Source organism: Panicum virgatum, chromosome 7K (genome assembly GCF_016808335.1).
Source record: "Panicum virgatum strain AP13 chromosome 7K, P.virgatum_v5, whole genome shotgun sequence".
NCBI lineage: Eukaryota > Viridiplantae > Streptophyta > Magnoliopsida > Poales > Poaceae > Panicum > Panicum virgatum.
The window spans coordinates 31,747,742-31,765,174 of record NC_053142.1 but is presented as its reverse complement, the minus strand read 5'-3'; the positions used below and the strand labels follow the sequence as shown (position 1 = coordinate 31,765,174).

Genomic DNA, 17,433 nt, shown 5'->3' with positions numbered 1-17,433 from the left:
GACGGATTCGATGGTCTTGAATCTGCGTGTGGGGAGGCTGGTCCGGCTGGACCGAAAGGCTCTCCTCCGTAGCACGTGTTGGACCTGACTGCTTCCGGAAGCTGTTGGGAGTAGTACTGTAGCGAAACTGTAATACTTTAGTATTTTTATTGTTATTTGACAATTAATATCTAATTATAGACTAATTAAATTTAAAAAATTTGTCTCGTACTAATCAGTTAGACTGTATCATTAGTTATTTTTTTAACTATATTTAATCTTCCATGTATGTGTCTAAAAATTTAATGTCACGAGTACTGTATAAATTTTTTCGAAACTAAACAGGGTAGGAAGAGGTGGTTGAGGACTGAGGAGGTGTCAGGCACACGGGTTTTCACGAACCACCGGATTCGCAGTTTCGCATGGAACTATGGCCCAGTTTAGTTAAAAAAAATCTGTAATACTTGTCGCATCGAATATTCAGATACATACATGGAGTATTAAATACAATTGAAAAAATAACTAATTATGTTATCTAACTGATTATCACAAAATGAATCTTTTAAGTTTAATTAGTCCATAATTGAACATTATTTGTTAAGTAACAACGAATGTGCTACAGTACCGAAAACAATAACTTTTCACCAACTAGGGCCAATGTCCAACGTGTATGCACATTCCTTTTAACAGTGATGATTCTCTGTACGAGTACAGATGGTAACAAATCGTGATCCTAATATTCTCTTTATAATTCAAATTGATATTTATATACTTTTAGCTCAAAATTATATAAAATAAAAGTTTGGCTTTTGTATTTCTAAGCTAAAATTTAAGATTCTTTACCACTCCTAGATACGAGGGCTCGTGTATTTCTTCTTCCATGATCTTCTCTCTGTTAGATCCATCTTCAGCCTTTACCGAGCTCATCCATTCAAGTTGCTTTGGATAATAGGGAAATGAACGGTGGGAATAGGATATGAGAATATGGATATATTTAAACCTGCGTTTGGATCGAGAGATAGGAAGTAGAAAGGTTTTGGAATGGAACATAGGATCCTCATTTCCCAGCCACCCTAACGGCCTAACCCAGCAGAGGAGGAAAGTTAAGTTACGATATGACATTTGGAGAACACTGTCTGTCTTTAGCTAGATTGGGATCCATCGATTTCCCCTTTCAATTCTTGAGAGACAATTTAGGGTGTGTTTGGTTGGTAGGATGAGGTAGAATGGAGCCACTCCATTCCAATTTCTATAGTGTTTGGTTCATGGACATCAGGGATGGAGCCATCCAAAGTAGGAATATTCCTGCTAGATGTTGCACCGCGCGGTTCCTTCATTTCGGTCGAACGCAGCGGCTCCGGGCTCGTCTCGCTCCTCCCCGGCCATCGTTATCCGTTCAGTCACCGCTTCCTCCTCCATTCTCACCGCTCCCCCTCCCTTTTCCCATCTGCGCGCCATTCTCCATCTCTTCCTGCGCGCGCCATTCTTTTAGGCGCGGGGAACTGGTAATCTTCCCGTTGCTGCCGCCCTTCTCTTCCCCCGACCCCTCACAGCACTGTCGCCCCCCTTCCCTTCCCGCTCGAGTTGCAGGCCCCCTTCACCTCTTCCCGCGTGAGGAGCATGACGCCGGGCGCTGGCAGCCCCCTCCCCTTCCGCGCGCGAGGAGCACGCTGCCTCGCGGGTCGCGGCTGGGCGCCGCCGCCGGGCACTGCCGGCTCCACCCCTTCATCCTTTTTCCTCTAACCGTGTCTTGCCTCCGCACCTCTCTCCTCTGTCCATTCCTTTCTTTTCCTGCCACCACCAGCCACCCACAGAGCTCCAAGCTGTTGCCGCACGCAGGTCCAGGTGAGGAAAATTGGTCCCCGTGGCCTTCTCCTCCACCATCCCCTCCTCTACACAGTTGGTAATGCTCATCTTCTCTTGTTTCTTGCAAATCGAAGCCTCTATCCTCAACTCGATTTGACAATAGTAAGGAATTGCAGCACATCCTCTTCTCCACAGTCCAAGGAATTGCAGCACATCCTCAGCTCTGTTGCTTTCTGATAAATTGATTATGATTTTTTTTTGTTTTGTTATTTAGATGGACCAAAGGAACAAGCTTTTAATTTATATGGCTGCACTGGTGGTAATTGTTATTTATATGGACCAAAGAAACAAGCTTTTAATATTTATAGTATATATATTAGGAGCCTAGGCTTTCAATAACAAATCGAAGCTCCGGCCAACCAGCTCCCTCCCTCCACTTGTCATTGGGCCTGGCCCAATCTATTGCCAGCCCATTAGCCCACTCTATATAAACCAGGCAGCTCACCCCCAAACCCAAGCTCCCCCACCCCACCCCCTGTTGCCCTGGCCGCCTCCCCCACCTGCTCCGCTATCGCTCCTCGCAGCGCGGCGCCTGGGAGCGTGACGGCGCCCAGACTCCAGGATCCTGGCGAGCAAAACAGCACGCAGCGGCGCTCCTGCCCCCGGTCCCCGGCAGGAGGAGCGTGCGCGGCGGCCCCCGGTGGCACCTCGGCGGGCGGAGTTGCCCCGGCAATTGGCCCCCTCCGCGCGCGGCGGCACCATCACTAGGTTACCCTTCATGACGCTCTCCGTCGCGGACTCGCTCTTCCAGCTTCCTCAATCCCTAGTATGGTTGCACGCCTTCGTTGCCTGCCGCTCCAGCCGTTGTCCAATCCCCTCTCTGATGGTTATTCTTTCCTCTATTGGGTCTTGAGTGGATCGATTGCCTGATTTTTTCCATCCCCTGGACACAAGGAAATCACCACAAGGAGGCCGCCATGATTTTGTACCCCTTTTATCTTCCTCGAGCGTTCTTCTTTTTCTGTGTTTTTCGGATGAATTTAGGGTGATTTTTCGTTCGTCGCATTTCGCCCCGATTTGGGTCGAAGTTCTTGAGGAGTTCCGGTGCTAGAACATGTGTGAGCAAATCTAGGATGATGCCCATTCACATCCCTGATCGAGCACCTTGAATTTCTTGTTTCCCCCAAAGTTCATCCTTTTTTAGGTTCTTGGGATTTTTGTTAAATTGAAGCTAAAGGCTCAATCTTTTTGGGTGTTCTCAGTTGGAATAGATTGCCAATGATATAGTGAGGTTGTGACCCAAATCTTGTATCATTCGGGTGTGATTTGATTACCTTTGTTGAAATTTGGTGGAGCTCGGAGTGCTGTTTGCGCATCTGTTCAGTTCGATGACGTCCAGATGCTCAATCCTATAAATCCCAACATTCAGTGCAGGCCTTGGTCTTCCGGTGGACAGCGACAGTTCTTGGTTGGTGTTCGTTGCAGCAATCGCTCGATTCGTCGTTGCTTTGTTTCTTCTCTGCAGCGACCTCAGCTTGCTTGGTTGCTTGCTTCTCTGGTTTTCAAGTGGCACTGGTTTTTCTCTAATTCAGTCGATGGGCAACACAGTGCAGCATAGAGCAATCAACTCTTCAGTTTGTCTCACACCATCAGGTCAGCAGCAGGCCGGTCCTTTGCTCATGATTATGCAACCAGTAGCTGCTTGGTGTTTGTATCCCAAGCTTCCTTCTTTGGTCTGTACTGCTCTATGTCTCCTTATGTTGCAGGTATAACAACTCGTGCAAGTAACCAACAGGAGCAAGGAGGCTGTGGGGTGCCAGGCGGCCAGCAGAAACACCTGCGCAGCTCGTGTGCTTGATCAACAGGTATTGGTAAGCAGAGGAGCACAGTGATGATGCACACTGTGAATGATTGATGCCACCGTGTATGATGTTTGAATGTGTTGTATGGTTTCTATGCATTTGGGTTGTATGACTTTGTTAATCCAAATGCAATGAAATAGACACTAGATCATATACACTAGTTCTATGACACGGTACTTTGATTTCTATGGACTAAATAGATTTGAATTCAAATTTCTGATCCCCTAGCTGTTATGTCTGGGTTTATTCGTGTATGTACAGATTTCTGTAGAGGACGTTTGATTATATGCCAATGTTCAAGTTCATGCGTGTATATGCCAACGTTCAATCTCTACGAAACACGAATTTGGTTGTGTTTTTCAAATATATTTGATTTGTTTTCTAAATCTTTTGAGGTTTCTATGACAACGATGTTCTGTTTTTATGCAACCTGAGTATGCAATTCAAAGTGAATATAGATTTACATGCTCGAGTCTTAAAGATTAAAGATTCTATGCGCTGAAATGCTCCACGGAACCTCTGCACATTCAAATTTAGCAAAAGGTAGACGGGGTACTATGCGAAGGATCCGTGCATGTATTTCTACACTACTTGGGCTAAACTTCTATGATCTGAAATCATCAACAAATCGTTGGACTGTATTCCTATGCTACTTCGGCTAAGTTTATGTGATATGAAATCCTGAACAAATTGGACTGTATTCCTACGCTACTTAGGCTAAGGTTCTATGATTTGAAATGATCAACAAATTGCTGGACTCATCACTGGATGTGCATTCTTAATACTTATGTACTAAAATCTATAGGCTTTTATGGTTGCCAAAACAAGGTCGAAAGATTTCACTGGTCATAGAAAATTCTTACGTGTAGGAATGCTTCAAATTCCTTAACGTAGAGGTTTTTTATGAATGATTCTATGCTAGTTGCCACTAGGATTATATGCTAGTCGAGCGCATCCAATTTATATGCTTGCTCGTCCTAGATTCTATGCCCGCTAATATTGGTATCTACACCAATGTGCACAACATTCTATGCCTACGATTTTATAGTAGTTGGATTCAAATTTAAAAGTCCAACAAAAGGCATTGATCTCACATCTGATTTTTCAAATTCTATGCATGATTTTTGAATATGTATATATACAAATTTCTGCAAAGGACGTCTGATTATATGCCAATATTTATACGTGTTATTTCTGGTTTCATGCGTGTTTGACCCATATCGCTACTTTCTATGACATGTATATAGTATAAACTGCCATCTATGACCATTCTAAGCCCTGTATCCCTGCCTTCTATGATCTGCAGGACAGTGTGATCTCTATGGGTCAATAAGATCCGAAGTTCAAATTCTATGAGCTAACTATATTCAAAATTTAAATTCCCCCATCCCCCTAGTTGTTATTTTGCGGTTCTATACATGTGTCTACGCCTCTGCACACATGTTTCTATGACCCTGCATAGAGCATGAAATGATTTGCATCATCGCTAGCTTCTATGATCTGCCCTCTATGACCTTTATCGCTGTCTTCTATGACATGCTACTGTGATTTCTATGAGCCAACTAGATGCAGAGGGTATTTTGCCTTTGCACATATGTTCATATATGTTTCTGTGACACCACACATATGTTTCTATGCCACAGATACATCTATGATTATAATTATGGGTATCTATGATGTCTAGATTGAAATTTTAATTTTTTTTAAAAAAATTATTTAAAATGGATCTCATATGATATAAAAAAAGTTAGTAATCTAGTGGTAAAAATCGTTTGCGAACTGGATACCAGAGTAAAAAGTTATTGTGAAAAAATCAGCGTGAAAAAGTCATGTTTTTACTCTCTCTCTCCCTGACCTGCGCAGGCAGCGGATGCGGCTGGCAGCGCATGCAGTGGACGCGCGTCGGGTCTGGCAGGTTCGCGTCAGGTGCCGGGCCTGTCTCGAGTTGGCCGGGGCTTCCGTTTCTTACTAGAAATTTGGTCACGGCGTTGTCGCGTACGGCCGGTGTGTAGGTTGTATTTCGCATCATATGTTTGTAGTTGATGCGGGCTTTAGTTCGTGCATAGAATATTTATTGTTTCAGATTTTCAGACTGCTCTCATCATTTCTAATCTTTTATCTTTACTGATTGCATGATTTTTGATAAGGCAATTTCAAGTGTTACAACCATACTTGGTATATTTAAGAGTATTGAATAGCAAGCATGATTCTCCAGGGTGTCATCATTCAGAGTAGACCACAATATCTGACTTCAAGCAGAGTGATTCAGAAATCTTAACCATATGTATGATGGAATAGATCAAATGATTGAAATAGAGAAATATTATATTTGTGATAGGATTCATTGCATGAAAAAATTACTGATATCATATACGAACATGAGACAAATGAAGCTTTGTAAAGTAATTCCAATTGTAGAAATATCTCATGAATGCTTGTCTCTTGACAAATATGTGCAATATATATGTTGGTGGCATTAATTATAGAAACTAAATGAGTGTAAGGTCTTTAGGTTCCAACTTCTATGTTTGGTTATCATTACTCCAACCTTTCCATATATAAAGGCTCTTAGGAAAAGATGATGAGCTTTGTACAAGATAGGAAGTAGAGACTTATGCTTCGATGGACCTCGTAAGATTTCAATCCGTATGTAGTAAACATGGAACATAAGTCAGAAGGTACATGAGTATATGCGTAAATGATGCTTAAAGTAACATCGAAGGGGCTCATTATGTTTTTTCCTAAGCAGAGGAAAAGTAATGAAATTTTCTTGTAGAATGCTGCAGCAGTCTTAACAAATGCCTTCGTTTAAATATCCAGATGAGAAAATTTTGAATGTTCTTAACTGCACATATGTCCAATACACCAGAACCAAGCATGACCTCCTCGATGTTCTGTGTGGTTTTTGCAGATGCCTCCATGAAGATCAGGCCATGTTCGTTTGCAAACTGCATGCCTTCGTCGTAGCTCATTGCACGCCTGTGAGACAGATCACATTTGTTCCCAATCAGCATTATCGTCATGTTGGCGTTGGCGTGCTGCCTCACATCCTCCGGACAGCTCACGAGGTGATTGAAAGTCTTCCTTGTGGAATCAATCCAACATGGATTCCAATGGTACTATCAGCATGATTCAGGTGAGCATAAAAAGACTGCCCAAGCAAACTTTGGGATGTAATTACCTGGTGATATCGTAGACCAAAAGAGCACCAACGCCGCCCTCTGTAGTATGATCTAGTTATGGATCTGAATGATTCTTGGCCTTCTTGTAATGTTAAAAGATAATCGCATCAGATCGAATCGATGATCCATGTGGTCACGTGACCATTTCATATAACAGTAGCTCGAACTGAAAATTGGCCTAATGTGAGAATGTTTAGCTAACACGAATTTCACCAGCGTGGGGGCGACTGACAAAGAACAAGGAATATCCATTATATTGCAACTTTAGAGCTCAGCAAGCCGCAAGGTTTTCATCATGGAAGAAAATTATGCCACAGCAATTGGACATCCTAAATACCAGTTTGCGATCATACTCGACCGGTCAAGTACATGATTAACCAGGCAAGCAGAAATGGTAGGATATATCCTAGGAGTAGTAAAACAATCGCAGAAATGTGAAATATTAACTATCAAATATGTGATATGTGTATTGTTGAAAACAACTCATATCATGAGCTCAGGAAGGTACCAGCAGTACCAGATCATAGACTTGGCTGCCAGCAAGGCTGTAGGTGCAAAGACAAGCGTTGTCCAGGTGAGCTTTAGTGTCCTTGTCATTCTTCATACTCTCCAATTCATCATCATCCTTGTTTGGCCTGTCATGACGATGGGATGATAGCCTGGAATACAAAATGGCATAGGCAAAAATAATCATTCACATATTATCACACCAAGAAGCAATCAGTTTTTAGATGCAGTCTACAGTAAAGAAATACAAGTTAGCATCAACTGACAGGAAAGCAAACTTCCAGGAGGTAAGCTAGAAGTTAATCCTGCTACCTAGGTCCTACTTCTACAGTTGCTAGACCAATCCACTTTGATATACAAATGAGTTGTAGATCAGAGTATGATCCTTTGTCAAACGCAGCAAACACATAGAGAAGGAAGGACCAAACTGCTATAGATCCACATCAAGGAGCATTCAAACGTGATGCACAACCAGTTGAAGGAGCTAGATATAGTCATACAGAAAGCTTTTAAGTCAAGGTATTTTTGGCAGATGTCTAAATGTAACAGTTGCATGGGTTGAACCAATGAGTGATCCAGATGAAGAGATGCAGCAGGTTTCATTCTCTCCTTTTCTCACACACTGTTTTTGCCACTAATCATTATTCATCCCTGGAAATCATGCAGCAGATGAATGCCCCATTTTGTTAGATCATTCCTTTTTTCTCGTGACTTGTGCTGGGTTCCCCTCATTGATGGTCCTGCAGTTGGTTAACAAATCACACGACAACCGTTTTGTTATAATCTTCGGACCACATGTATTTCTATATTTGACATAACTACTTGTTCTATTTGAACTCGGTTTTATACTTAACAGAGCTGAACCTTGTAAGCATTTGGTCGAGCATGTGGTGGGCGCTGAGTGCTTGCCTTCTTTATGGTGGCAGCGATGCTCAATTTCTTCCCCACGGCAGTGAAGACATGGCGTGAGGAGGCGGCTGCTGCTACCAACGAACGAAGGAAAGTAGCAACAGAGGGCGGAGAGAAAGGGAGGCATACGCACCGTGTCCCAAATCTGGAGCTCGATGGTGGTCATCCGCGCCCCGAACTCGACGCCGATGGTGAGGACTGAGGTCGTGGACAGACTGGAAGCGCTTGTCGGTGAACTGCAGCAGCAGGCACAACTTGCCAACGCCTGCTTATTGCATCGCGTCGCCGGCAGCAGCGGCAATGCATCGGGCGAGCGCAGGTCGGTGGCCGGCGGGCAGGCAGGCGGCAGAGGGCAGCGGACCGTGCGGCAGGCATAGAGCAGAGCGCGGCAGAGAGGAGGAAGGGCGGCGGCCAAGTGGAGGGCGAGCCGCGTCCAGACACGGCAGCTGCCGGCGGCGCAAGAGCACGGCCCAGGCGATGCCAGGCTGAGGAGCAACGCCGGGCCGCACGGCCGAGGGAGGCCCGTCGGATCGGCGCGGCTGTTCGGTGGTCGGCCTCCGCCGGCTCGCGTGAACCACCGCGCCGTGGCCTCAGCCTGGCCGCGCGCGGGCCTGGGGCCAACGCCTGGCTAGCTGCGCACGCCCCGATTTCTGCCTCTGTGCACTGGGGCGCCGCGCGGAAGAGGAGCAGAGCGAGCCAGCAGTCCGCTGGGCGAGCTGGGAGCGGCAGGCGGAGGGCGCGACGACGGGCTCGCGAGGCGCCGGGACGTCGCGGCTAGTCGAAGGATCGAGCGGTGGGGCGTAGCTCGAGGAGGGAGGCGAAGGGCGGAGGCCGGCGGGCGGACCGGCAGGTGGAGGGCACAACGGCGGGCTCGCGAGACGGCGGCGACGGCGATGTTGAGGAGGAGAAGGGGAAAGAGGAAGAGAGAAGGACCGCAGGTTGATTTCTGTGAAGTCCGAGGACTTTTTTGCAAAATGGCTGAGATTCGCCCGATCTAAACCGTGCGCGCGTCTGATCCAACGGTCGGGAAAAAACGGACGACATGGCCACATTGGTTGGCCTTCTTTTGTTGCAGGAATTGTATTTAGAGATTGGAAGCGTTGGCTCCCACTAGTCGGACCCTATACAGTGTGTATATATATATATGTATATATATATATAATTGTGATATATGCTATTGTTTCATTGTTTATACGTGGGTTATGGTTGTGCACTGGTGGTAAACTCACCACAAGAGAGAAGTGGGTGACCAGAAACATATCTCCATTTTTGTTCTCCAACCAAACAAAGGACAGAATGGCCCCGTCCTTCGATCCAAATACAAAATGGAATGGCTCCGTTCCTCCAACCAAACAATTACTGGAGCCATTCCACTCTAAAAATATGGGATGGAGCCATTCTATTCCATCCCGCTTTCCAACCAAACGCATCTTTAGTCATAGAAAGTTGTATCAAGAATATCTATATATATCCCAAATCCAAACCCACTTCTTTATATTTCGTTCCCTACATACGAAATATCTATGTATCCCAAATCCAAACCCACTTCTTTACATTCCATTCCATACGGAATATCTATATATCCCAAATCAAAACCAATTTCTTTATATCCCTTCTCGCATATTTTTTCCACATCTAGTTGCTATCCAAATGCCACCTCAATGACGGAACGTGAGACGGTATGGTACAGCTCTGAGTAACTCTATTTTTCTAACATCATTGGAGCTTTCAAGCAAGTACGAGGAGATGAACAGAGATATGAGAAGATGGATGGACTGTTGGCTCTTGGCTCTCTCTCTTCCTTTCAAATCCTTTTGTTAGATATCATCTATCCTTCATCGATGCATACTTTTGTTACTCTAGGCACTTATTAGTATATCATGTTATCTTGGTGGCAAAATTTAATAAATAAAGAGTGTCAACTCAGTATATTAATTATTATGTCGCCTCAACTACAGTTGGTGACGATCTCGCCACTCATCTTCCCCTATCATTTCGTCCACCTCATCCTCCATTCAGGGGCGGATCTACAGCCATGAAACTCCATTGGAGCAGGAGGTGAATGGAAGAGAAGAAGAAAGGAGGACAAAAAAGAGAGGAAAATGAGGTGAAGATTAAGGTGGAAGGGGAAGAGCCCCCCCCCCACCCCCGCTTGTGCTGTGTCCGCCACTGCCTCCATTAATCCTCCGATTACTCTTCCCATCATCGATCCTCCCTTAGGGTCATCCACCACTTGACTAGAGAAGCCTCATTGCACATAACTAGTCAATTAGTCATTGTTCAATGCTAACCTCTGCCACAAGCCGTCCTTCTATACCTATTGTATTAATCTTCAACTTCAAAGTCGTCCATGATCTAAGCTCTAATCTTGGTCGACTTGCTTTATGATGATCCCAATGTCATCTCATCCATTGTTGACCGCTAGCCATTACTAGATAAATCTTAATATGAGCATTAAGAAGGAAGAATAATAGCAAAGTGAAGAAATCATAGAGAGGCATGAAGAAGCAGGCTGACTATGTGCACATGTGATCTAGTAATGAAGAAGTAAGTTGTGCATGGTTTGGAACTTATATTGCACATAACGGCATGTTCAACAGTGTAGACGGCAGCCGTCTGCGAGCTTCTCAAATGCCGCACGAAGACAACAAAATAGACAATAGTACAAAGGCTCCTCTATTAAATCATCTGTGTATTATTTAATTTTAGACATATACACATAAATAAAGATAGTCTATCAGCTTGTGTGTGCACTACAACGGTGTTGAAGCTATCGACTAGCGTGGGAGCACGACCCGCAGTCGTCCTCTCGTGAGACGACAGCACCATTCTCTCTCCTCTTTCTCTCTGATTCAACTTAGCAAAAACAGCGTACGTGGCATTATACAAACGGTTCATTAATTACCATTGTATGTATCCTAAATATAGAGTTTGGTACTACATTTCCATTCCACCCATAATATTAATTATCCCTGTCATCCGAAGGAAAAAAAATTGAGTCATACAAATCTTTAGAATATACCATTAAAAATTCAACTTGAGATATATAACATAGAAAGATGCATGGTAATGCTATAGTTTGGTGCCATTATGTTCAACTGTACCTTTATATGCCAAAACAACTCAACTCGTCCAATAGCCTGACCCGAGCACACAAAGGCATGAAGTAAAATTTCATCTAGCAAAAAAGAGCCCGGTGGTGCGCAACCCAGCGACTAGGGCTGGAAAAAAAAGCTCGTTAAGCTGGCTCGGTGGCTCGTTTTAAAATTGCTCCGATTACGTTCGTTCTTTTTTTAAAATAAAGATTAGTTGATTTGGAATAAAAGTCAATTTTGGCAGGCTTGGCTCGGCTCGGCTCGTTATGCTCGATTTGAAGTTGCATATCAAACAACACGGGAGACTATAATAAATACGAATATATTGATTTCGAAGAAAGCTCGAAAAAAGTCGAGGCTCGGCTCGATTCCACCCCTACCAGCGACCACTGCCACCTCTGCTGCTCTCCTCCATAGTGAGCATCTTTAATGTTTGAAAATTGAAATAGTGGGAATGGCTAGCGTGGCAGAGGTGCACCACGACATATCATGTGCCCTAGGTACGACACACATTGGGATTTTCACGACTTCTGTAGTGTCTGGAGGAACGTAGTCCAACAGGTGAGCAAATTCCTGCTGAGAATGATACAACGTTGTTATGGGTGATACCTGGAAGCGATGATTATGATGTGTTTGACATAATGCCTTTTTGTAGAGTGTTTGAAGCTGGAATTAGCAGTGAAGTAATAAGACTACAATAATTACTTCCTTGAGACCTTTTGTTAAACATGAGATACCTGAGCCTAGTCACCAAAAAGACCAATAAGGAAGTTTAATTACTGACCCTTTGCACTCTCAGGGCTACCAGTTTGGAAACTCAATTCCTCTTGGGAACCCTGACCTTTTTCAGGGTGGGCAATCCATGGGATGTCGTTTGAATAATAAGATATTAGTTCTCGATGTGAGGTTTTCATTCCCTGGATTTAGCTCCTCCTGTTTTCAAATTAGGCCTCATGGTCACATCAGATTCCTTGTGTGATTGGCTATCGCCAAGTACCTATAGATCCCTCGCAAGTTATTAGCCAGTGTCGACATCGCTATTTACTCTTTCATCATGCCGATTTGCTTCATATATTCTTTCCACGCGAATTAAGGCACGCCTCAGTCCTGCATACATTATACAATTTTTTAATACGCCTAATAAAAGGTACAGAGGGAGTAATAAGTAACATTTTTATGATATAAATTTAAAGTCGAATTTTTAATGATATATATCTAAAAGTTGGTGGATGATACTGAGCATATTTAATATACTTCCTCCAGGTTGGTAAAAGAAGTCGTTTCATACATCGACATGGTTTCAAAAACAACTTTGACCACTATCTTTTTGCCAGAAAAAATTATAAAATATAGTCCATATATACACTTTTAGAAAACTATATTTTAAGATGAATCTAATTTCCATCGACTTTTATATTTGATTTAAAACAAATTTAAAACGACTTCCATTTCATACAAGGGGGCATCATATTTGCTGGAGGTGAGCCGTGAGCGTTGGCTCTTGCAAGTACAGCGATAACTCAGCAGCCAGAAAAAGCGTACTAGGAACTATGAAGGCGGATCTTCAGAGCCAGCAATCAGACCAGCTATTCCGCCCCAAGGTCACTATCGTCAATTCCCCTACACAGCCCAAACTCCGAAGCAGGAAATGAAACTGCCGCAACCGTCTCACCGTAACCTGCAAGCGACTACCCACCAGTCCCTGACAACTGGGCCAGCATCTAATCCGCCCCCACACGTCATTGTCGAGCCACGCCAAACTGTGACTCGAGCCGGCAGGCGTGTGGTAGAGCGGAGCGCAGTGCCCGGAGGAGCAGCGACGAGTCCTTGCTGTGTTTGGTTCCAAAAATTTCTCTCTCCACACTTCACTATTCACCTATCACATCAAATCTTTTATCTCATGTATGTAGCACTAAATGTAGGTAAATAAAAAAACTAATTGCATAGTTTTGATTTACACGACGAGACGAATCTTTTGAGCCTAGTTAGGTTATGGTAGGATAACAATTACCAAAAACAAACGAAAAGTGCTACAATTTGCTACAGTGTCAGATGTGACCCTTTTTACCACCATTTTACGGATATAAACACAGCCCTTCATAATCTCTGACACATCCGACTGTTGTAAAACAACCGGACTACATATAGAAGGAAAGGAGGACTAGAAGTCCTAGTCTATGTCCGGTTGTTTGTGGGCTCTTACTAAAATTCTAGTCATAGGTCGAAGTATATATATGAGGGAGACCTTCATTGTAAATGATCAATACGAAGAATAAAGAGAAGCTCCACCTACATTGTATCTTGTCTACTTGTGTTCTTGTGCTTATCGTGAGAGGCGTGAGAGGGAGAAGATCCAACCGTTGACGACGTGTTTTACAACACGTTATCAGCACGACCGCTCTTCATCGACTACACGCGCCGAAGGAGTCGTCATCAAGCTCGACGCCGGCAGACTCGCCATCGTCCATGTCATCGGCTACTTCGACGACGTCGACTACTTCAACGTCGCCAGCGATCAGATCTGTTCCGACTCGTCATCACGCAGGCAGGTCCTCCGGTCTTGCCAAACTGTCCTACGCGACAGGCTTCGAATCCGTTCGTTGAATAAAACAACACAGTATAAATTTTTTTAGTAAATTAGATCTGTGAATCCAAGCATTGAATTAGAAGATTTAATTTGCTAAACTTAATAAGTCGTATACTTAAATTGATCTCCATGTTGGACACGGACACGAGACATGTTGCTGTACGTCATTGATATATAAGGACATGAAAAAAGGGTGGAATTTTGTTTGTGCAGTGCCAAGTGCATGATGGATGGCAGCTAAAACGATCTTGCCATTGCCTTAGGCATGATAGTTCTGAACAAAGATCATGAAGATCACTTGCACACAAGCATCTCGCAGATACACCATTATGCAAATCCTCGGCTTGTAGCACAGCTCATAGCCTGAAGTCAAGTGCAGCTTGAACCTGGCACAGAAGGGCAATCTTGCAGACGCCACCATCGTCCAAACCTCCAAGGCTGAATCTAACGGACAAAATGCCGAACTCGCTCTAATCAAACTCACCTGCAGTTGAGCTTCCCAAATTCACCCCGACCCCCGCGATTGCGCCTGCACGCGCATACTCGCCATCGCCGCCTGAAGCATCATCCACCCGAATTTTATCTCTCACCTGCAGTCGAACTGCAGTTCCATAACGCCCGTAGCCATACGCTGCACGAAGCAGAGTAGCCGGTGTCATCCGAACAAATGTGCCTGCACTAGTGCTAGCTCATAGTAGAGATACAGCCCTGCATTGCACCGTCGGTCTATTATCATGAAATCATGATGCTAATTCTGACCGCCTACAAAAAGCGCATGCACGCGCACGTGCATACTGCCTTGCAAGGCCGCAAGCATCAAACGACTCCCATCGTCGGCCTGCAGCCGCATTCTCGGGATTCGTTTGCCTTCAAGCGACAGAGCGCATGCCTCTTTCCGCATCCCACGTCACCCGACGCTGCACGCGGGTGAGAGGGAGACAGGCGGAGGAGACGATTTTTGTGACGTGCGTTGTACCAAGCCAAGCAGCCTGTAATAGGCAACCATAGCAAACAATCCATGAAGGAGAGCTCACGAATATAAAATAGTGTAGTCAAACACTCAAGCTTATTTAGCGCAGTACACCCTGAAGGCAAATGAATTGGAGATCAGTATAAATATTACGACAAACCCCATGGCATTTTGGTTTTTGAAGTTTTTTTTCTAGAAGAAAAACACCTCAGGATAATCCGTCTTGAAGACAAATTAGTTACACTCGCATTTTGTAATTTGAGATATTCATGCAATCTTGAAGAACCTTAGACATAATACCCCTGAGAGTATTATTTTATATGTTTTTCTGGCAATTGTATGAATGAGGTAAATATTTTGCTAGAAAAGTTCTGGGAAATATCTATCGAATAGATTAACCAATCATAATTAATTTTGCATTTACTTCATGCATTTAAACATATGAAGTGTGCTTGTAGCAATTGCATAAATAATATAGAACGTCACATGAAGTCTATTATTTCTAGAAGAAATATAATATTGGTTTGAAGCCTACACCATATAATTTCTAGAAGAGATGCTATATAACTCTGAAAGTTATTTTAGCTTATTGGTCCAGAACAAATTTATTTTTCAATATGGCATTATGATTTACTAGCAGTAAACTCTTGAGAAGCAAAATAATTATTTGAGCTAGACATAACATGAAGTTATGCAAACTTAATATGTTTTTTTGAAGAAATATATTGTTTATCATGTAGACATTTTTGCAATTCGAGAAGAATGTGCATAAGCTCAATATAAAATAATATTTATGCAATCATAAGATGCATAAGCCATAGAAGTGGAAGGAAATAAAATACATTCTAGAAGTGATGTTAGTCTCAGGGGGAGATGCAATGAGACAAAGAAGTTTCATACTCACCCCTTTAAACCATAAATAAATAGAATTTTTGACATAAGTTGCATTATTAATTATATTCACAAAGAATTTGGTTATACTCATGAAGAGTAGGCTATTATCGTTTGCTTTAAAACATGAAGTATAGCATTAATTTAAGTATCTTTCCCAGACTAGAAGGGAAAATTCAAGAGATGGTGTTTCTTACCTCTGCATAGGTTTTCTCACCTTATCTTTTTGTCCACATGCTTGTAGCATATTTTACCTGTAGTAATCAGTTTAATCTTATGGAATAACTAAAGAATTACATGCTAGATATCGTAAATAATTGCTTTATATTGCCTATTAAATATTCATCTGAAATGATATTTTCCACAAATCCTCAAGTAACCATGAAGGTTAGTGTGCACTACTACCTAGTAGGTAGAATGGAAACATAATTTTCCAAGAAGCACATGAACAATAATATACACGCTTCTTAATTTATCCTGAAGGATTTAAACTGACGATGAACTGATATATTACTCAACTATGTATTGAATACATAAGCTCTATAACTTGAAGTTTATTCTACTCACCGCATTATTGTACATTGAATAGTACAACTAATATATGAATTTCATACCATATTATATATACTAGCAGTATATTTAATTCTATGAAACTTTTTCATAGATCATGCCTGAAGCTTAATATTTCCTGAAGTACAATTATGGTATGAAAAGCGGGAGAAATTTGGTCTATAGAGGTCTATGAATAATATGGATAAAGTATTTTTTTAAAAAAAATTAATAAGTATATCCCTAATCCTGTAAGATTGATGGTTCAGAGCCTCATCTTGTTAGATTGTTGGGACAATCAACGTGCAAGTTGGCCCGTAGCCATAGTCACTGCAATGACTAAGCATGTAGCTCTGCACATACTTTTGTAGTCCATTTACCATTGTGTCACTTAGAATGACCAATTAATAGTTTTTTTTTCACTCCAATGTAAGGACCAGCATGTCATTACATTGACTAGGAACCCTTGCACGGGTATCACATTAAAATTCTGCTCTACAGTGGCTTGTAGCCATCATCGTGTTATTTTTGTATTTTGCACTAGCTTGCATGCTATGCTTCACTCAAGCTTCTCCTGTTGAGTAGCAGCTCCCACTCTATTGAGATGGCTAGTAGTCCATCGTAATAATCTATCAACCAGCTAGCATGCTGGCTCACTCATGTGTTGTATGCACATATACAAAATGACAAGAAGTCATTAATTATATTTAGTCAAGAAGGCTAAGATCAGGGGGGAGCAAACTGGTCTAGAATTGGCTCAATATAAATTTATCCAATTAGAAATTGGTTGACCCAACCAGAATGGATTTACGGATAAATGAAAGAAAAAATAGACCTGTTAGTCTATTACGTGGAAAACAATTTGTATTATGGAATCAAAAGTATATGGGAAATTTTTGAATGAATGAGCAATTAATTTTTCTAGAAGAAATTCCATGTAGATTATACTTTGTGTATTTATAAACTTGAAGTTTATGTTACATACTTGAAGTACATTGAATGAGTATTATGATTATAAATGGGCTAAATAAAGAAAGAAGCAAGACAATAAAAATAGTCTCGTAGACTTAGAATTGTGCAAATTATAGGTATGCCG

The 17,433-nt window shown here is 42.6% G+C and overlaps 1 protein-coding gene and 1 long non-coding RNA gene across 2 annotated transcripts; one reads left to right on the top strand and one right to left on the bottom strand.

The window, feature by feature from the left end:
• Nucleotides 1-1,257: 1,257 nt before the first annotated feature.
• LOC120640118 lies at nucleotides 1,258-3,960 on the top strand. The gene is made up of 4 exons (XM_039915998.1): nucleotides 1,258-1,484; nucleotides 2,282-2,553; nucleotides 3,220-3,438; nucleotides 3,552-3,960. Exons 1-4 carry the CDS (start codon nucleotides 1,258-1,260, stop codon nucleotides 3,641-3,643), a joined length of 810 nt encoding a protein of 269 aa, XP_039771932.1. The 3' UTR covers nucleotides 3,644-3,960.
• A 2,378-nt stretch (nucleotides 3,961-6,338) lies between these two features.
• On the bottom strand, nucleotides 6,339-8,544 carry LOC120640967. The gene is made up of 4 exons (XR_005662069.1): nucleotides 8,379-8,544; nucleotides 7,347-7,488; nucleotides 6,829-6,908; nucleotides 6,339-6,727 (listed from the first exon to the last, which is right to left on the bottom strand). It is a non-coding gene; the product is annotated as an uncharacterized LOC120640967 (long non-coding RNA).
• Between the last annotated feature and the right edge of the window lie 8,889 nt (nucleotides 8,545-17,433).